The following is a 21,002-nucleotide window of genomic DNA, read 5'->3' on the forward strand; positions in this document are numbered from 1 at the left end:
CAGTAGAAGCCCTTTGTTGGGTGCCATGTATAAGCCTGCAGCCAAACTGTGCATTAGGACAGAACTAATTAAAACACATACTCTCTGTGCATTAGGACAGAACTAATTAAAACACCATACTCTCTGTGCATTAGGACAGAACTAATTAAAACACCATACTCTCTGTGCATTAGGACAGAACTAATTAAAACACATACTCTCTGTGCATTAGGACAGAACTAATTAAAACACATACTCTCTGTGCATTAGGACAGAACTAATTAAAACACCATACTCTCTGTGCATTAGGACAGAACTAATTAAAACACCATACTCTCTGTGCATTAGGACAGAACTAATTAAAACACCATACTCTCTGTGCATTAGGACAGAACTAATTAAAACACCATACTCTCTGTGCATTAGGACAGAACTAATTAAAACACCATACTCTCTGTGCATTAGGACAGAACTAATTAAAACACCATACACTCTGTGCATTAGGACAGAACTAATTAAAACACCATACACTCTGTGCATTAGGACAGAACTAATTAAAACACCATACTCTCTGTGCATTAGGACATAACTAATTAAAACACCATACTCTCTGTGCATTAGGACAGAACTAATTAAAACACCATACTCTCTGTGCATTAGGACAGAACATACTCTCTGTGCATAAGGACATAACTAATTAAAACACCATACTCTCTGTGCATTAGGACAGAACTAATTAAAACACCATACTCTCTGTGCATTAGGACAGAACTAATTAAAACACCATACTCTCTGTGCATTAGGACAGAACTAATTAAAACACCATACTCTCTGTGCATTAGGACAGAACTAATTAAAACACCATACTCTCTGTGCATTAGGACAGAACTAATTAAAACACCATACTCTCTGTGCATTAGGACAGAACTAATTAAAACACCATACTCTCTGTGCATTAGGACAGAAAAATGTAAAACACCATACTCTCTGTGCATTAGGACAGAACTAATTAAAACACCATACACTCTGTGCATTAGGACAGAACTAATTAAAACACCATACTCTCTGTGCATTAGGACATAACTAATTAAAACACCATACTCTCTGTGCATTAAGACAGAACTAATTAAAACACCATACACTCTGTGCATTAGGACAGAACTAATTAAAACACCATACTCTCTGTGCATTAGGACAGAACTAATTAAAACACCATACTCTCTGTGCATTAAGACAGAACTAATTAAAACACCATACTCTCTGTGCATTAGGACATAACTAATTAAAACACCATACTCTCTGTGCATTAGGACAGAAAAATGTAAAACACCATACTCTCTGTGCATTAGGACAGAACTAATTAAAACACCATACACTCTGTGCATTAGGACAGAACTAATTAAAACACCATACTCTCTGTGCATTAGGACATAACTAATTAAAACACCATACTCTCTGTGCATTAGGATAGAACTAATTAAAACACCATACTCTCTGTGCATTAGGACATAACTAATTAAAACACCATACTCTCTGTGCATTAGGACAGAACTAATTAAAACACCATACTCTCTGTGCATTAGGACAGAAATAATTAAAACACCATACTCTCTGTGCATTAGGACAGAACTAATTAAAACACCATACTCTCTGTGCATTAGGACATAACTAATTAAAACACCATACTCTCTGTGCATTTTCACTGGGCATGTACAGTGGAGAGAACAAGTATTTGATACACTGCCGATTTTGCCGGTTTTCCTACTTACAAAGCATGTAGAGGTCTGTAATGTTTATCATAGGTACACTTCAACTGTGAGAGACAGAATCTAAAACAAAAATCCAGTAAATTAAGAAATTAATTTGCATTTTATTGCATGACATAAGTATTTGATCACCTACCAACCAGTAAGAATTCCGGCTCTCACAGACCTGTTCGTTTTTTCTTTAAGAAGCCCTCCTGTTCTCCACTCATTACCTGTATTAACTGCACCTGTTTGAACTCGTTACCTGTATAAAAGCTGTCCACACACTCAATCAAACAGACTCCAACCTCTCCACAATGGCCAAGACCAGAGAGCTGTGTAAGGACATCAGGGATAAAATTGTAGACCTGCACAAGGCTGGAATGGGCTACAGGACAATAGGCAAGCAGCTTGATGAGAAGGCAACAACTGTTATTATAACAACGCAATTATTAGAAAATGGAAGAAGTTCAAGATGACGGTCAATCACCCTCGGTCTGGGGCAAGATCTCACCTCGTGGGGCATCAATGATCATGAGGAAGGTGAGGGATCAGCCAAGAACTACACGGCAAGACCTGGTCAATGACCTGAAGAGAGCTGGGACTACAGTCTCAAAGAAAACCATTAGTAACACACTACGCCGTCATGGATTAAAATCCTGCAGCGCACGCAAGGTCCCCCTGCTCAAGCCAGCGCATGTCCAGGCCCGTCTGAAGTTTGCCAATGACCATCTGGATGATCAAGAGGAGGAATGGGAGAAGGTCATGTGGTCTGATGAGACAAAAATAGAGCTTTTTGGTCTAAACTCCACTCACCGTGTTTGGAGGAAGAAGGATGAGTACAACCCCAAGAACACCATCCCAACCGTGAAGCATGTAGGTGGAAACATCATTCTTTGGGGATGCTTTTCTGCAAAGGGGACAGGACGACTGCACCATATTAAGGGGAGGATGGATGGGGCCATGTATCACGAGATCTTGGCCAACAACCTCCTTCCCTCAGTAAGAGCACTGAAGATGGGTCGTGGCTGGATCTTCCAGCACGACCCAAAACACACAGCCAGGGCAACTAAGTAGTGGCTCCGTAAGAAGCATCTCAAGGTCCTGTAGTGGCCTAGCTAGTCTCCAGACCTAAACCCAATAGAAAATCTTTGAAGGGAGCTGAAAGTCCGTATTGCCCAGCGACAGCCCCGAAACCTGAAGGATCTGGAGAAGGTCTGTATGGAGGATTGGGCCAAAATCCCTGCTGCAGTGTGTGCAAACCTGGTCAAGAACTACAGGAAACGTATGATCTCTGTAATTGCAAACAAAGGTTTCTTACCAAATATTAAGTTCTGCTTTTCCTATGTATCAAATACTTATGTCATGCAATAAAATGCTAATTTTTGTTTTAGATTCCGTCTCTCACAGTTGAAGTGTACCTATGATAAAAATGACAGACCTCTACATGCTTTGTAAGTAGGAACACCTGCAAAATCGGCAGTGTTTCAAATACTTGTTCTCCCCACTGTATGTCTGTGTGTGTATTTATCTGTGTGCGTATTTACCTGTGTGTGTCCTCTTTGTTCCTGTTCCACTAAATCTTTACCATCCCTAAAATCCCTGACTCTCCTTTTTATTAGTCTCTCTCTCTCTCTCTCTCTCTCTCTCTCTCTCTCTCTCTCTCTCTCTCTCTCTCTCTCTCTCTCGCTCTCTCTCTCTCTCTCTGCATGTTGGGAGTGTTTGGTGCATGCTGGGAATTGTATGAGTGAGTGAGAGTGTTGTCTGGAGTTTCCTTTTCTTGGTGGTTTGCCTTTTTCTATGCATGATTAAGGTTATTATTGTTTTTATTCTTGTGGTAGTATTAAGTATATTGTATTATTCGGAATTGCCCTGGTTTTGGAGGGGATGGTGACCCACATGGGGACGTCGCCCCTGTCACTTCGGCACGGCTTTAGGTGTGTTACTGAAGCTACTGTCACGGTGGAGGAGTTTCTGGCCGCCGTAGGAGAGAAGGTAGGATACGAGAATGTTGCTTATGCGTCACGGATGAATAAAGCGGTGGTGGTTTTTCTTAAAGAAGAGTGTCTGGTTTTTGTATGGTTGAGCATGGTGTACTTCTTAAAGAAGAGTGTCTTGTAGATCGGATGGTTGAGCATGGTGTACTTCTTAAAGAAGAGTGTCTTGTAGATCATGTGGTTGAGCATGGCGTACTTCTTAAAGAAGAGTGTCTTGTAGATCGTCTGGTTGAGCATGGCGTACTTCTTAAAGAAGAGTGCCTGGTTGATCGTATGGTTGAGCATGGTGTACTTCTTAAAGAAGAGTGTCTGGTTGATCGTATGGTTGAGCATGGTGTACTTCTTAAAGAAGAGGGTCTTGTTAATCGGATGGTTGAGCATAGTGTACTTCTTAAAGAAGAGTGTCTTGTTGATCATATGGTTGAGCATGGTGTACTTCTTAAAGAAGAGTGTCTTGTTGATCGGATGGTTGAGCATGGTGTACTTCTTAAAGAAGAGTGTCTGGTTGATCATATGGTTGAGCATGGTGTACTTCTTAAAGAAGAGTGTCTGGTTGATCATATGGTTGAGCATGGTGTACTTCTTAAAGAAGAGTGTCTTGTTGATCGGATGGTTGAGCATAGTGTACTTCTTAAAGAAGAGTGTCTTGTTGATCGTATGGTTGAGCATGGTGTACTTCTTAAAGAAGAGTGTCTGGTTGATCGTATGGTTGAGCATGGTGTACTTCTTAAAGAAGAGTGTCTGGTTGATCATATGGTTGAGCATGGTGTACTTCTTAAAGAAGAGTGTCTTGTTGATCGGATGGTTGAGCATGGTGTACTTCTTAAAGAAGAGTGTCTTGTAGATCGGATGGTTGAGCATGGCGTACTTCTTAAAGAAGAGTGTCTTGTTGATCGTATGGTTGAGCATGGTGTACTTCTTAAAGAAGAGTGTCTTGTTGATCATATGGTTGAGCATGGTGTACTTCTTAAAGAAGAGTGTCTGGTTGATCGTATGGTTGAGCATGGCGTACTTCTTAAAGAAGAGTGTCTTGTTGATCGGATGGTTGAGCATGGTGTACTTCTTAAAGAAGAGCGTCTGGTTGATCAGATGGTTGAGCATGACGTACTTCTTAAAGAAGAGTGTCTTGTAGATCGGATGGTTGAGCATGACGTACTTCTTAAAGAAGAGTGTCTTGTAGATCGTATGGTTGAGTATGGCGTACTTCTTAAAGGAATGTTTATTCAAGTTACGCAGCTTTTTTCTCCGTCAACAAGGGTAACGATTTTGAATGTACCGTCGTTTATTCCCAATGAGCTATTGGAGCGCGAGTTATTGCGGTTTGGGAAGTTTGCCAGATCAATTAAGCATTGGGTTGCAAACACCCGGCTTTGAAACCGGTTATGTCGTTTAAAACACCCGGCTTTGAAACCGGTTATGTCGTTTAAAACACCCGGCTTTGAAACAGGTTATGTTGTTTCAAACACCCGGCTTTGAAACCGGTTATGTCGTTTAAAACACCCGGCTTTGAAACAGGTTATGTTGTTTCAAACACCCGGCTTTGAAACCGGTTATGTCGTTTAAAACACCCGGCTTTGAAACCGGTTATGTCGTTTAAAACACCCAGCTTTGAAACAGGTTATGTTGTTTAAAACACCCGGATTTGAAACCGGTTATGTCGTTTAAAACACCCGGCTTTGAAACAGGTTATGTCTTTTAAAACACCCGGCTTTGAAACAGGTTATGTCGTTTAAAACACCCGGCTTTGAAACCGGTTATGTCGTTTAAAACACCCGGCTTTGAAACAGGTTATGTTGTTTCAAACACCCGACTTTGAAACCGGTTATGTCGTTTAAAACACTCGGCTTTGAAACCGGTTATGTCGTTTAAAACACCCGGCTTTGAAACAGGTTATGTTGTTTCAAACACCCGGCTTTGAAACCGGTTATGTCGTTTAAAACACTCGGCTTTGAAACCGGTTATGTCGTTTAAAACACCCGGCTTTGAAACAGGTTATGTCGTTTCAAACACCCGGCTTTGAAACAGGTTATGTCATTTCAAACACCCGGCTTTGAAACATGTCTTTTCGGCGACAGGTGTTTATGTTTTTAGACTCACCGGAGTCTGAAACTGGCACATCTGTTCTTACAGTGTCCCAGGTTGGTCGGGATGACTGACCTGATCACTAGCTGGTTCTCTGCTCTGGGAGAGGTTTTCTCTTCCCAACAGTTTATATTTTGGGCCAAAGTACAGGTTTAGTCGAAGGGGTGTAGTTATCTTGCTTAATTTTGTGTCAGGGGCAGCTACATTAGCAATATGGAAGACACGAAATAACAGTATTTGGGGACAGGGGTCTGCGGGTGTGGTGGGAATGCTGGAGGGATGTTGGCAGCGAGACTGGGGGTTGAGTTTGCCTATTACAAAATTGTTAACAACATTGATCTGTTTATGAGTATATGGGGTATTCAGAGTCTGTTGTGTAGATTTAGTGTGGAGGAAGATTTGGTGTTGTGTTTTTAATTGATGTGTAACCACGGTTTTGTTTGAGTGTTTATTGTGTTGAGGGTTCCCAGACCCAATAAATGTTATTTAAATCTAAAAACATTCTCTCTCTCTCTCTCCCTCTTTCTCTCTCTCTCCCCCCTCTCTCTCTTTCTCTCTCGCACTCTCTCTCTTTTTATCTCTCTCTCGCTCCTCTAATTATTCCCCCTCTTCTCCATATATCTTCCCACCACTATTCCTCAAACGGTCTCCTCTGTGCCTTTCTCCTCTCCTTCACTCTCCTCTCACCCATCCCTCCGCCTATAGCCATTTGTCTCTCTCAATACCCAGGTGACTGCTACAGTACACATAGGTTATTAACTGGGAAAAACAATAATAATCTCTATACATTTATACACATACTACCAGTAAATAGTAGATAGAGAGACAGATAGACAGATCATTAGATTCAATGTAGTTAGTTACATGTAGTTAGCTAGCTGATTAGTTACATTCTCAGATCGCTATAGGACTATACTTTGAGGGCAAGCTTTGGCATGTTAGATTGATAGATTGCTTAGTTAGTTAGTTATATGTAGTTAGTTAGCTAGTTAGTTACATCTAAAATGCATTCCTATCATCATTGGAAGACGTGTGTGACACACGTACCAGCACTCCAAAGGCGATGATCTTGAGCACACACTCCATGGAGAACAGCGAGGTGAACACGATGTTCAGGTTGGCCAGCACAGCCTCGTAGGCCGGAGAGGCTCCGTCATACTACACACACACACACACACACACACACACACACACACCCACATGCACATACACACACACACACACCCACATGCACACACACATGCACAAATATTTGCACATGCATGCATATACAAATATATGCACATAGACATACACAAGTACACAGACATGCACAATAACACAAATACAGAGACAGAAATAAATGCATAAAATAATATGACAAATATCATCCAAACACACACAGAGACACAGACAACCACAGACAGAGAGGAAGACACATCCAAACACACACAGACACAGACAACCACAGACAGAGAGGAAGACACATCCAAACACACACAGACACAGACAACCACAGACAGAGAGGAAGACACATCCAAACACACACAGACACAGACAACCACAGACAGAGAGGAAGACACATCCAAACACACACAGACACAGACAACCACAGACAGAGAGGAAGACACATCCAAACACACACAGAGACACAGACAAACACAGACAGAGAGGAAGACACATATGAAGACAGATAGAGACACTCACACAGGTTAGCACACACAGAGGCAGAACAATTAGTTAAATCAGATAGATAGATATATATATATATATATATATATATATATATATAGAGAGAGAGAGAGAGAGAGAGAGAGAGAGACTTCCATGTTAAGTTATATGTGTGTGAGTGAAGTGAGGGTATATATATATGAAGTGATATAATCAGGGTGTCCAGGCTTGTTGTACCTTCATCATCAGTACGATAGTATTGAGCGCGATCATAGCCATGATTGTATACTCGAATGGCGGCGACACAACAAACTCCCACATGCGGTACTGGAAGCTTTGCTTGTTCTTAGGCATGTGTCGCGTCAACGGTTTGGCATTAATGGCGAAGTCTATGCAGCCTCTCTGGAAACATACACATACACAGACAGACAACAATGGGTTAATATCTCACTGAAAGTGCTGTGGTCTACTATCCTGATCCTGCAAACCCACAGGATGTGTAGGCTTTTGTTCTAAAGATGAGAAGATATTCATTAACTCTTGGTAGGACCGTTATGACAAGGTCACATATATGTCACATATGTCATAACAGCTGATATAACTTGTCATAACCTGTCATAATATGGTCATAACACTGTCATGACCCATATATGTCACCTGTTGTGACATATATGTAATTATTTTATGGCTGGTTATGACACCTACATAAGAGTGTCAAAACCCACATTTCTTCCATTTGTTTGAGTTCCATTTGTTAGAAAGTTTGTAACTTAAGTCCTTTGTTGTTGTAATGAATTCTTTACAGTCATGTTTTTTTGCAATCATATTTTAAATGTTTATTTTATTTTTTAAATTTGATTTCACCTCTATTTAACCAGGTAGGCTAGTTGAGAACAAGTTCTCATTTACAACTGCGACCTGGCCAAGATAAAGCAAAGCAGTGCGACACAAACAACAACACAGAGTTAAACATGGAATAAACAAGCGTACAGTCAATAACACAGTCCAAAAGTCTATATACAGAGTGTGCAAATGGCGTGAGGAGGTAAAGCAATAAATAGGACATAGTAGCAAGTAACTACAATTTAACAAATTAACACTGGAGCGATAGATGTGCAGATGATGATGTGCAAGTAGAAATACTGGTGCGCAAAAAAGCAGAAAAGTAAATAAAAACAATATGGGGATGGGTAGGTAGATCAGATGGGCTATTTACAGATGGGCTATGTACAGCTGCAGCGATCGGTTAGCTGCTCGGATAGCTGATGTTTAAAGTTAGTGAGGGAAATATAAGTCTCCAGCTTCAGCGATTTTTGCAATTCGTTCCAGTCATTGGCTGCAGAGAACTGGAAAGAAAGGCGGCCAAATGAGGTGTTGGCTTTGGGGATGACCAGTGAGATATACCTGCTGCTGCGCGTGCTACGGGTGTGTGTTGTTATCGTGACCAGCGAGCTGAGATAAGGCGGAGCGTTGCCTAGCAAAGACTTATAGATGACCTAAAGCCAGTGGGTCTTGCGACAAATATGTAGCGAGGGCCAGCCAACGAGAGCAAACAGGTCGCAGTGGTGGGTGGTATATGGGGCTTTGGTGACAAAACGGATGGCACTGTGATAGACTGCATCCAGTTTGCTGAGTAGAGTGTTGGAGGCTATTTTGTAAATGACATCGCCGAAGTCAAGGATCAGTAGGATAGTCAGTTTTACTAGGGTATGTTTGGCGGCGTGAGTGAAGGAGGCTTTGTTGTGAAATAGAAAGCCGATTCGAGATTTTATTTTGGATTTGAGATGTTTAATATGAGTCTGGAAGGAGAATTTAACAGTCTAGCCAGACACCTAGGTACCTGTAGTTGTCCAGATATTCTAGGTCAGAACCGTCCAGAGTAGTGATGCTAGTCGGCCAGGCGGATGGGGACAGCGAACGGTTGAAAAGCATGCATTTATTTTTACTAGCGTTAAAGAGTAGTTGGAGGCCATGGAAGGAGTGTTGTAATGGCATTGAAGCTCGTTTGGATGTTTGTTAACACAGTGTCCAAAGAAGGGCCAAATGTATACAGAATGGTGTCGTCTGCGTAGAGGTGGATCAGGGAATCACCCGCAGCAAGAGCGACATCGTTGATGTATACAGAGAAAAGAGTCTGCCCGAGTATTGAACCCTGCGGTACTACCATAGAGACTGACAGAGGTCCATACAACAGCCCCTCTGATTTGTCTGTCTGATAAGTAGTTGGTGAACCAGGTGAGGCAGTCATTTGAGAAACCAAGGCTGTTGAGTCTGCCGATAAGAATACGGTGATTGACAGAGTCGAAAGGTCGATGAAGACAGCTGCACAGTACAGTCTTTTATTGATGGCGGTTATGATATCATTTAGTACCTTGAGCGTGGCTGAGGTGCACCCGTGACCAGCTCAGAAACCGGACTGCACAGCGGAGAAGGTACGGTGGGATTCGAAATGGTCTGTGATCTGTTTATTAACTTAGCTTTCGAAGACTTTAGAAAGGCAGGGCAGGATGGATATAGGTCTATAACAGTTTGGTCTAGAGTGTCACCCCCTTTGAAGAAGGGGATGACCGCGGCAGCTTTCCTATCTTTAGGGATCTCGGACAATACGAAAGAGAGGTTGAACAGACTGGTAATAGGGGTTGCAACAATGGCAGCGGATCATTTTAGAAAGAGAGGGTCCAGATTGTCTAGCCCAGCTGATTTGTACGGGTCCAGGTTTTGCAGCTCTTTCAGAACATCTCCTTTCTGGATTTGGGTGAAGGAGAAGCTGGGGTGGCTTGGGCAAGCTAGCCTTTGCTTTCCTGACTGACTGTGTGTATTGGTTCCTGACTTCCCTGAACAGTTGCATATCGCGGGGACTATTCGATGCTATTGCAGTCCGCCACAGGATAATGTCACGACTTCCACCGAAGTCGGCTCCTCTCCTTGTTCGGGCGGCGTTCGGCGGTCGACGTCACCGGCTTTCTAGCCATCGCCGCTCTATTTTTCATTGATCCATTTGTTTTGTCTTGTTTTGCACACCTGGTTTGCATCTCCCAACCACACTGCATGTATTTATTCCTCTGTTCCCTCTCATGGCTTTGTGTGATATTGTTTGTGTTACGTGTCATGTTTGACGCGCCAGACTGGTGTTCGTATATTCTGTGTTTTGTCACGAGGTGCGTTTATTTGTTTGAACATAATTATTGTGACTGTTTGCTCGTTTGGCACTTTTGCCAATTGGCTGGAGGTTTTGACGCAGTGGTGTCCGTCTGTTGGTTTCTCCTGCCTCAATAAAGTGTGTCACAACTCTCTGCTCTCCTGCACCAGACTCTACCAGTACGCACACACCTGACAGATAAATAACTTATGAACATCCTGTGTCACTTTACTAGGACTAAGAAAATACACTTTATGACACTGTCAATTAGCATTATGACCATCATAATCATATAAGCCAGATAGGCCTATCAAGTACATGCCATCAGTCAAAAAGAGGGTGTCTTGTCCTGATCCTGAAATCTGCTCCTGCATTCATCAACAGAGCATTGGGGTAGGTGCATGTCTGACATCAGCGTGTGCGCAATTCTAATTATAATTTAACATGGTCAATTTAAAAACAATTTTACAACATACTGTAAACATACTGTTGACACATAGGCTGTGGTGTAATCAGATGTTTTGCCTTGTGTGGTAGGTTTTGTGGGTTACGACACTCTTATATAGGTGTATATATCTCACAATATATGTCACAACAGGTCTAAATATATGACCATATTAGAAAAGGTTATGACCGTGTCATAACGTGTTATGTCGCTTGGTGTCAAGTAAAGTGTTACCGAAGTTTCCCAATGGGCGTAGACATCGATTCAACATCTATTCCACGGTGGTTCAACATCATTTAATTGAAATGACGTGGAAACAACATTGATTCAACCAGTGTGTGAAAATGTATGTTATTGTTACAACCAATGTGTTTCAGAAAATGCCTTCATTAGGCTTTTGTTCTAGAGCTTAAACATTTGACTCAACTATTTGAGACCTGCGGGACTAGATTACACCACTGGGGGGCGTTGAACGCCGGCCATCTGTTCTTAAGGAGAGCATGCTAGTCACGGTCCCAACTGAGCGGTCCCAATCTCCCTTGGATGTTTTTGTCACACTCTTAAAAGCCTGGTGTTGTTACAAATAATAGCTACACATTTTTTTACAATTCCCAAGTGGCGCAGTTGTCTAAGACACTGCATCTCAGTGACAAAGGAGTCACTACAAACCCTGGTTCAATTCCAGGCAGTATCATAACCGGCTGTGATTGGGAGTTCCATAGGGCGGTGCACAATTGGCCCAGCGTCACCCGGGTTAGGGTTTTTGCCGGGGTTGGCCGTCATTGTAAATAAGAATTTGTTCTTAACTGACTTGCCTAGTTAAATAAAGGTTAAATATATATATATATATATTTTTAAATACAGTATCTTTGCCATCACTTTTTCATGTCATTCTTCTCCAACCTCTCTGCCTTCTCCCTTCCACTCCTGTCCCTCTCTTCTCACCTCGTTTTTCTCTAAACTGTAATCCTCCATCATCTTGTCTCCTTGCTCCTGGAAAGTGATGATGATGAGAGCTACGAAGATATTGACGAAGAAGAAGGGGAAGACCACGAAGTACACCACGTAAAAGATGGACATCTCCATCCGGTACCCCGGGCTCGGGCCCTGATTCTCATAGGTCGCATCCACTGAATGTTTCAGCACCCTGGTGGAAGGTAGAGAGGAGAGAGGGATGGTTAGGATGGGGGGGGGTGGGGCGGTTGTGTTTGACTGTGTGTGTATGTGTGTGTGTGTTTGAGAGAGAGAGAGCGAGAGAGAGAGAGAAATCGTTTTTTTGTGTGTGTGCATGAACATGTGTCTGTGTGTCTATCAGTCTGTGTGTGTGTGCCTGCACATGTGTGTGTGTGTGTGTGTGTGTCTGTCCTGTACTTACTGCGGCCACCCCTCTCCGGTAGAAACGGTGAAGAGGGTGAGCAGGGCCCAAAGCACGTTGTCGTAGTGGAAATCGTACTTCTTCCACTCCCGCTTCTGCGCCTTCACTTCATTATTCCGCTCATAGACTAGATATTCGCCCCTGGAACACACAACAGATTGTTCATACTTACACTGTGTGTGTGTGTGTGTGTCTACATCATGTGTCCATACAGTATGTGTGTCTTCATGAGTGTGTCTCCTGACCTGCAATCGCGCTCAAACTCTTTGGACTCGTCAGTGCAGTAGAAGAATCTCCCTTTGAACAGCTGCACGGCCACCACAGCAAAAATAAACATGAAGAGCATGTAGACGATGAGGATGTTCAGGACGTTCTTCAGGGAGTTGACCACACAGTCAAACACAGCCTGGAGACACAGAGATACACAACAACACAGTCAAACACAGCCTGGAGACACAGAGATACACAACAACACAGTCAAACAAAGCCTGGAGACACAGAGATACACAACAACACAGTCAAACACAGCCTGGAGACACAGAGATACACAACAACACAGTCAAACACAGCCTGGAGACACAGTGATACACAACAACACAGTCAAACAAAGCCTGGAGACACAGAGATACACAACAACACAGTCAAACACAGCCTGGAGACACAGAGATACACAACAACACGGTCAAACACAGCCTGGAGACACAGAGATACACAACAACACAGTCAGACACAGCCTGGAGACACAGAGATACACAATCAAACAAAGGCACACAGCCTGGAGACACAGAGATACACAACAACACGTTCAGACACAGCCTGGAGACACAGAGATACACAACAACACAGTCAGACACAACCTGGAGACACAGAGATACACAACAACACAGTCAGACACAGCCTGGAGACACAGAGATACACAGTCAAACAAAGCCACACAGCCTGGAGACACAGAGATACACAACAACACAGTCAAACACAGCCTGGAGATACAGAGATACACAACAACACAGTCAGACACAGCCTGGAGACACAGAGATACACAACAACACAGTCAGACACAGCCTGGAGACACAGAGATACACAACAACACAGTCAGACACAGCCTGGAGACACAGAGATACACAACAACACAGTCAGACACAGCCTGGAGACACTGAGATACACAGTCAAACAAAGGCACACAGCCCATCTGTACGCGACTGGGGCAGATTTAAATAGAGGTTGACGATGAGACAAATAAGAGGTCCAACAGCCTGGACACTGTAAGGTCCTACCTGGGAGAAATGTTTATCAGAATGGTGGATGTGGTTGTTAACAGACAGTAATAAACGTGGTGAGAGTTCAACGTACCTTGAGCTTTGGAAGACGCTTGATAGTCTTCAGAGGTCGCAACACTCTCAGAACCCTCAGAGACTTGATTGTGCTGATGTCTTTCCCCTTACTGCTTCCCCTGTTTCACACACACACGCGCACACACACACACACACACACACACACACACACACACACACACACACACACACACACACACACACACACACACACACACACACACACACACACACACACACACACACACACACACAAACAGTCAGAGAGGGAGGGGGCGGCACATGGAGGAAGCTGGCGTAGCCCCTCTTGGTTCAAATAGAAGAGAGAAGAAGTAGTAGGAGAGCATTCCTAGAAGGTAGCTGCTGAGTTCGCTCACTGACAGGAACTCAGACAGGGTTAGTTGACAAAGCATGCTGTATTATGACAGACTACTTCTACAAGGTTAAGTCGCACTGTACTTTCAGCTTTCTGTATGCTGTTACATGTTATATAAACATGGATTGTTCCATTCAAACTACTCTCAACAACTCTAGCACTGTGCAATGCATCATCCAACACTAAGCAAGGTGGCTGAACCCACGGACACATGCACTGAAATACTGAAACAGTGCAGTCTACTCATGCTGCTTTGAAACCTATAGCTTCCCATGCTGTATTGAAACCTAGTTCTCCATTGATAGCTAGAGGAATGGGGAACTTTTCTACACAGAGACACTAGCATTACCATTCCCCTCCCGAAGCTGGTTTCATAGCATAGCCCAAACAGCATGACATTGTGTCTTGGTCTTTGGCAAAGACAAACATATTGTGCAGGCATTTCTGGACTGAAATGCCAAGCCAAACCTCTTTCTTTTTTTTAGAGGGGAGACTGTGGACATACTAACATGTGTGGGAGTGGACAGGATTCTCTCTGAGTATCTGGTCATAGAGAGAAGAGAGACTAGCCCTAGCACCTGTATGGTGGAGGTAACCCTGTCCCAATTGCACATAAGATCTGAATGAATAACTAACTAACTGGCTAGATAACTAGGTGACTAGCTGAGAAACTAACAAACTAACTAACTTGCATCCCAGTGAGAAATGACTCCAGGTTTCTCCCTGGGTCTTCCCTACCCAGCCTCAGGGGGTAAAAGGTAAGCTGTGACCTCTCCAAGGTCAGGGGTCATGGTGGGGGATGCCTGAGGTCTTCTAGAACCTCCTGCTGCAGCTGCAGCTGTTACACCAGATGTAAGGCTACTTACTGGTGGCTGGCTGTGTGTGTGTGTGTGTGTGTGTGTGTGTGTGTGTGTGTGTGTGTGTGTGTGTGTGTGTGTGTGTGTGTGTGTGTGTGTGTGTGTGTGTTTACACATCTGTTTCTGCAGGTGTGTAGGTGTGTGTGTGTGTTTACAAAATCTTCCTGCGATAGCGTGTGTGTGAGTGTTTGTTTGCATGGATGCGTATGTGTATACCTGATCTCCATGAGCAGTATTTCCTAAGACTCACTGCCTCTCTCCGCTGTCTCCATCTGCTCTCTAGCTCCAGCATGACCAGCCCCCAGTACCTGTTGCTATTACTGCTGCTGTATCTATCACACTTCCCCCTTCTCTTCACTTGATTCACTTGGTTCACCTATTACTCTGCGTCCTCTGCTCTCTTTATTCTCATTGTCTGTTCTGAGTCACTTATGATTTGCTTTAGACTTAGTTCAGACTCACACATGAACGATTCACATTTGATTCAGGTTGAATTCACTTGAGTCGTATGTTAGTCAGAGCTGTTCCACAGAGAGAGCAGGGTGAACGACAGAGAGAGAGAGAGAAAGAGAGAGATAAAGACACATGGGCGACAGTGAGAGAGAGAGAGATAAAGACACGTGGGCGACAGTGAGAGAGAAAGAGATAAAGACACGTGGGCGACAGTGAGAGAGAAAGAGATAAAGACACGTGGGCGACAGTGAGAGAGAAAGAGATAAAGACACGTGGGCGACAGTGAGAGAGAGAGAGATAAAGACACGTGGGCGACAGTGAGAGAGAAAGAGATAAAGACACGTGGGCGACAGTGAGAGAGAAAGAGATAAAGACACGTGGGCGACAGTGAGAGAGAAAGAGATAAAGACACGTGGGCGACAGTGAGAGAGAAAGAGATAAAGACACGTGGGCGACAGTGAGAGAGAAAGAGATAAAGACACGTGGGCGACAGTGAGGACGGACAGATTTAAAAAAGAAAGAGAGGAAAGCCGTGTGATCGGAAGGACAAGCAGTCAGAGTGCAGCAGAAGAGAAAGAGAGGAAAGAGAACACAACTTTACCCGCTACTGCTCCTGTTGTTCCGGAACGGAGAGATCAGAGAGGGTCAGAGACAGGGAGAGAGAGAGAGAGAGAGAGAGAGAGAGAGAGAGAGAGAGACAGAGAGAGAGAGAGAGAGAGACAGAGAGAGAGAGAGAGAGAGAGAGAGAGAGAGAGAGAGAGAGGGAGAGATAGAGAGAGAGAGGGAGAGAGAGAGAGAGAGGTAGGAAAAGAAAGAGACAGAGAAGGAGAGAAAACGGGACAAAGGGAAAAGGACGGGTTTGAAGGAGGAAAAACATCCATATGAGACAGAGAAACAGAAAAAAAGAGTGCAAGGCCTGCGTTTTGTTAGATCCCTCCCCTCTCACATACACACATATCTTCAACCTCCCCAACATACACACTCCTAGCTACCTGTCTGTTTGTCTGTCATATCTTCAACCTCCATGACATACACACTCCTAGCTACCTGTCTGTTTGTCTGTCATATCTTCAACCTCCCCAACATACACACTCCTAGCTACCTGTCTGTTTGTCTGTCATATCTTCAACCTCCATGACATAAACACTCCTAGCTACCTGTCTGTTTGTCTGTCATATCTTCAACCTCCATGACATAAACACTCCTAGCTACCTGTCTGTTTGTCTGTCATGGGAAGTTATATAATTCAATGCTAGTTTCGTGGCTAAACAATCTATGCCTTTATTGAAGCCCATTATCACACGCACGCACGCGCACGCACACACACACACACACACACACACACACACACACACACACACACACACACACACACACACACACACACACACACACACACACACACACACATACAGAGAGAGAACTCATAACTGGGACACAGCACCAAACTAGTGCCACCATTGACGCTTAACATCAATGATGCTTTAACAATTCCATAGGGTCAACTGAGGGGAACATCCATGTTAGTAACCATAGTAACCAATATCAAACCACTTCCCTTTCAGTCATCTGATTGGTCCACTAGTGTAGGCTTGTACCAGTTTCAGCCTATCAGTATCCTGCCTTGGGAAGGGCAATATGTTCAGGCACAGCGGTTCTTCTATTTATTTGAGAGGTATGAGGATGACGGCACGAGCCCAGATACCACCGATCATCAGGCCAGACACTGGATGCCAGAGTAATTAGATCAAAGTGGTGATACAGATCTCCAATGGGAGTACTCGTTCTATCTGCAATGCTGCTTGATTTAGACCAATTGAATCTGTTAGAGTCTGCTTTGGCCCTGTGAGTTTCACTGTTATCTGACTGATCTATCAGCGTCTCTGTCTGTCTGTCTGACTGATCTATCAGAGTCTCTGTCTGTCTGACTAATCTATCACAATCTCTCTCTGTCTGTCTTGTTGTCTCTCTGACTGAACTATCAGAGTCTATGTTGGTCTGTCTGACTAATCTATCACAATCTCTCTCTGTCTGTCTTGCTGTCTCTCTGACTGCTCTATCAGAGTCTGTCTGTCTGTCTGTCTTGCTGTCTCTCTGACTAATCTATCAGAGTATCAGTCTATCTGACTAATCTATCAGAGTATCAGTCTATCAGAGTCTCTGTCTCTCTGACTAATCTATCAGAGTATCAGTCTATCTGACTAATCTATCAGAGTCTCTGTCTCTCTGACTAATCTATCAGAGTTTCAGTCTATCTGACTAATCTATCAGAGTATCAGTCTACCTGACTGATCTATCAGAGTATCAGTCTATCTGACTAATCTATCAGAGTCTCTGTCTATCTGACTAATCTATCAGAGTCTCTGTCTCTCTGACTAATCTATCAGAGTATTAGTCTATCAGAGTATCAGTCTATCTGACTAATCTATCAGAGTCTCTGTCTCTCTGACTAATCTATCAGAGTATCAGTCTATCAGAGTATCAGTCTATCTGACTAATCTATCAGAGTCTCTGTCTCTCTGACTAATCTATCAGAGTATCAGTCTATCTGACTAATCTATCAGAGTTTCAGTCTACCTGACTGATCTATCAGAGTATCAGTCTATCAGAGTATCAGTCTATCTGACTGATCTATCAGAGTCTCTGTCTCTGACTAATCTATCAGTCTCAGTCTCTGTCTATCTGACTAATCTATCAGAGTCTCTGTCTATCTGACTAATCTATCAGAGTCTCTGTCTCTCTGACTAATCTATCAGTCAGTCAGTCAGTCAGTCAGTCAGTCAGTCAGTCAGTCAGTCAGTCAGTCAGTCAGTCAGTCAGTCAGTCAGTCAGTCTGTCTGTCTGTCTGTCTGTCTGTCTGTCTGTCTGTCTGTCTGTCTGGACCTTTGTCAAACATTCCATTATACCTTAAGACTAAAAACGCAAGCCTAACACAGAAAGTGAAACACATGAACATACATATACACTCAGATAAACACATATATACAGTATGCAACACATACATACAGAAATATACACATACACATATATATAGATGCAACACACATATATACATACAGAAAGACACATATATATGCATGAAATACTCAAACACACACACACACACACACACACACACACACACACACACACACACACACACACACACACACACACACACACACACACACAGCATGGCAGGATCAGGGTCAGTCCCACAGACAGGGGGTGCCACTGCCACCCTGGAGCACCGGCCACTCAGAGGAAGAGTATGAAGTTGTCCCCGGAAACTGATCTAGGATCATATTTGTTTTTACCAGCCTAACGGGCAAGGTTAGGATTTGTGGGAGGACAATCTGGTCTTAGATCTGTGGTTTGCAACTTCTACCTTGAGTGTCCAAATATTCCTACAAATCATCCTTTCCTTCATCTCCTTCACATGACTGCAGATGTGAAATGATTGGATAGGCAACTGTAATGATGCTAATGCTAGCTGGGCAATGCTAACATTCTGTGAACCTATCCAGTTGGAGATCAGGAAAACGGAGTGAGGAGGAGAAGGAGGAATGTAAAAGGGATTGGTGAACAGTTTGTTTCTCTACACAGGAGCAGAGTAAAGGAGTGAGGGATGGAGTGAGGGATGGAGGGAGGGAGGGAGGGGGGAAGGAGGGAGTATTCTGCAGGCACATCCAGGTATCTTTTTCTATCTTTCTCCCTTAAAGGAGAAGAAAACTTGCATGCCCACTGTAACGGTAATCTGTAACCCCTCTCTTTGGAGGGGAAGCAAAGCGTTAAGCAATGGGAGCTAGTGTTAGGGCCTAGGGAGTAAGGGTGGAAGAAAGGGACCTTCCCTGAGGAGGAATTAGACATGCTTGGGAAGATACAAAGCGGAGTGATTTCTGTTTGCGAAACACACAACACCCCTATCAGCTAATGAATGATCATATACTCTGAGCTATGATAGGTTCTTCATATGCATTACAGAAATGACTGTTAGTTATAGCCATTCCCATTCTTAGATGCATGTATATGGACCTCAAGTATGTATGCATGCCTATGTGCACATCATCCTCATACCCGTGCTTTCCTTTAGGGTTGGGCTTTCGATTCCATTTTGATTCAGTCAATTCAGATGATCCGTTGAAATGGAATGAATGGTTTTGAACATATCCCAGTATTTTCTTTGAAGGGGTTCAACATTTCAAATTCAATTCCTGAATTGAGTGCATCAAAATGCCCTGGTCACCATGTTTTTCCATTGGTCAATGATCCACCTGTATAAGGGGACTGGGTTAGGGTGGAAAGACTCACATCAATACTGTCAGAATAACTCATGCACTATGTGTTCAGGTAGCATGTACAATAATCAACTCACAAGCCTTAACCAATGACTTTATATCATGCAACTATGTATAAATTCATTGTAAAATCATATCCTAGGTCTAAATCAACCAGCCTAGAGAAATCTTGGACACCATTTCAGGCGCCACGGTATACGATAAGAGGTGGATCATGAAAAAGCTCAGAATTCTAGAACAGTCCAAAAACAACCCTTTTAAGCCTACCCAACCCAACCATTCCCTTTAGTCTGTTGATCTATCCTGTGTCGGTCCAGGTAGTCACATTAAGACTCAGCATCTCTTTTCAAGAGGGTCAATGTATCAATGTACTATTCCAAGAACTACACCTCTCTTCACTCAACCCCACCTGCCCCCACCCCCACTCCAGCCCTAACACCCTTGTCTCAACCTTAACCCTCTTCTTTTTTACCCCATCCTGATCCCGGCTACAACCCCAGCCCTTCTCTTTCCCCAGACCCCCAGCTCCCGTTCCATTTAGCCTTAGACCCAGAACTTCTCTTTCCCCAGACCCCCAGCTCCCGTTCCATTTAGCCTTAGACCCAGAACTTCTCTTTCCTCAGACCCCCAGCTCCCGTTCCATTTAGCCTTAGACCCAGAACTTCTCTTTCCCCAGACCCCCAGCTCCCGTTCCATTTAGCCTTAGACCCAGAACTTCTCTTTCCCCAGACCCCCAGCTCCCGTTCCATTTAGCCTTAGACCCAGAACTTCTCTTTCCCCAGACCCCCAGCTCCCGTTCCATTTAGCCTTAGACCCAGAACTTCTCTTTCCCCAGACCCCCAGCTCCCGTTCCATTTAGCCTTAGACCCAACACTTGTCTTTCCCCACACCCCCAGCTCCCGTTTCATTTAGCCTTAGACCCAACACTTCTCTTTCCCCAGACCCCCAGCTCCCGTTCCATTTAGCCTTAGACCCAACACTTCTCTTTCCCCAGACCCCCAGCTCCCGTTCCATTTAGCCTTAGACCCAACACTTGTCTTTCCCCACACCCCCAGCTCCCGTTCCATTTAGCCTTAGACCCAGAACTTCTCTTTCCCCAGACCCCCAGCTCCCGTTTCATTTAGCCTTAGACCCAACACTTCTCTTTCCCCAGACCCCCAGCTCCCGTTCCATTTAGCCTTAGACCCAGAACTTATCTTTCCCCAGACCCCCAGCTCCCGTTCCATTTAGCCTTAGACCCAGAACTTCTCTTTCCCCAGACCCCCAGCTCCCGTTCCATTTAGCCTTAGACCCAGA

General features: G+C 43.8%; 1 protein-coding gene across 1 annotated transcript in view; it reads right to left on the reverse strand.

The window, feature by feature from the left end:
- Nucleotides 1-21,002, reverse strand: part of LOC139421561 (voltage-dependent P/Q-type calcium channel subunit alpha-1A-like) — a 192,606-nt gene that overhangs the window by 61,611 nt on the left and 109,993 nt on the right. Inside the window, exons 27-32 of the mRNA XM_071172579.1 lie at nucleotides 13,763-13,862; nucleotides 12,658-12,818; nucleotides 12,413-12,553; nucleotides 11,983-12,184; nucleotides 7,691-7,855; nucleotides 6,851-6,961 (exon numbers count right to left, since the gene is read on the reverse strand). Of these exons, the coding sequence (XP_071028680.1) occupies nucleotides 6,851-6,961; nucleotides 7,691-7,855; nucleotides 11,983-12,184; nucleotides 12,413-12,553; nucleotides 12,658-12,818; nucleotides 13,763-13,862 (880 nt within the window). The remainder of the gene's footprint in view (nucleotides 1-6,850; nucleotides 6,962-7,690; nucleotides 7,856-11,982; nucleotides 12,185-12,412; nucleotides 12,554-12,657; nucleotides 12,819-13,762; nucleotides 13,863-21,002) is intronic.

The sequence above is a fragment of the Oncorhynchus clarkii genome, chromosome 12 (genome assembly GCF_045791955.1).
Source record: "Oncorhynchus clarkii lewisi isolate Uvic-CL-2024 chromosome 12, UVic_Ocla_1.0, whole genome shotgun sequence".
Lineage (NCBI taxonomy): Eukaryota > Metazoa > Chordata > Actinopteri > Salmoniformes > Salmonidae > Oncorhynchus > Oncorhynchus clarkii.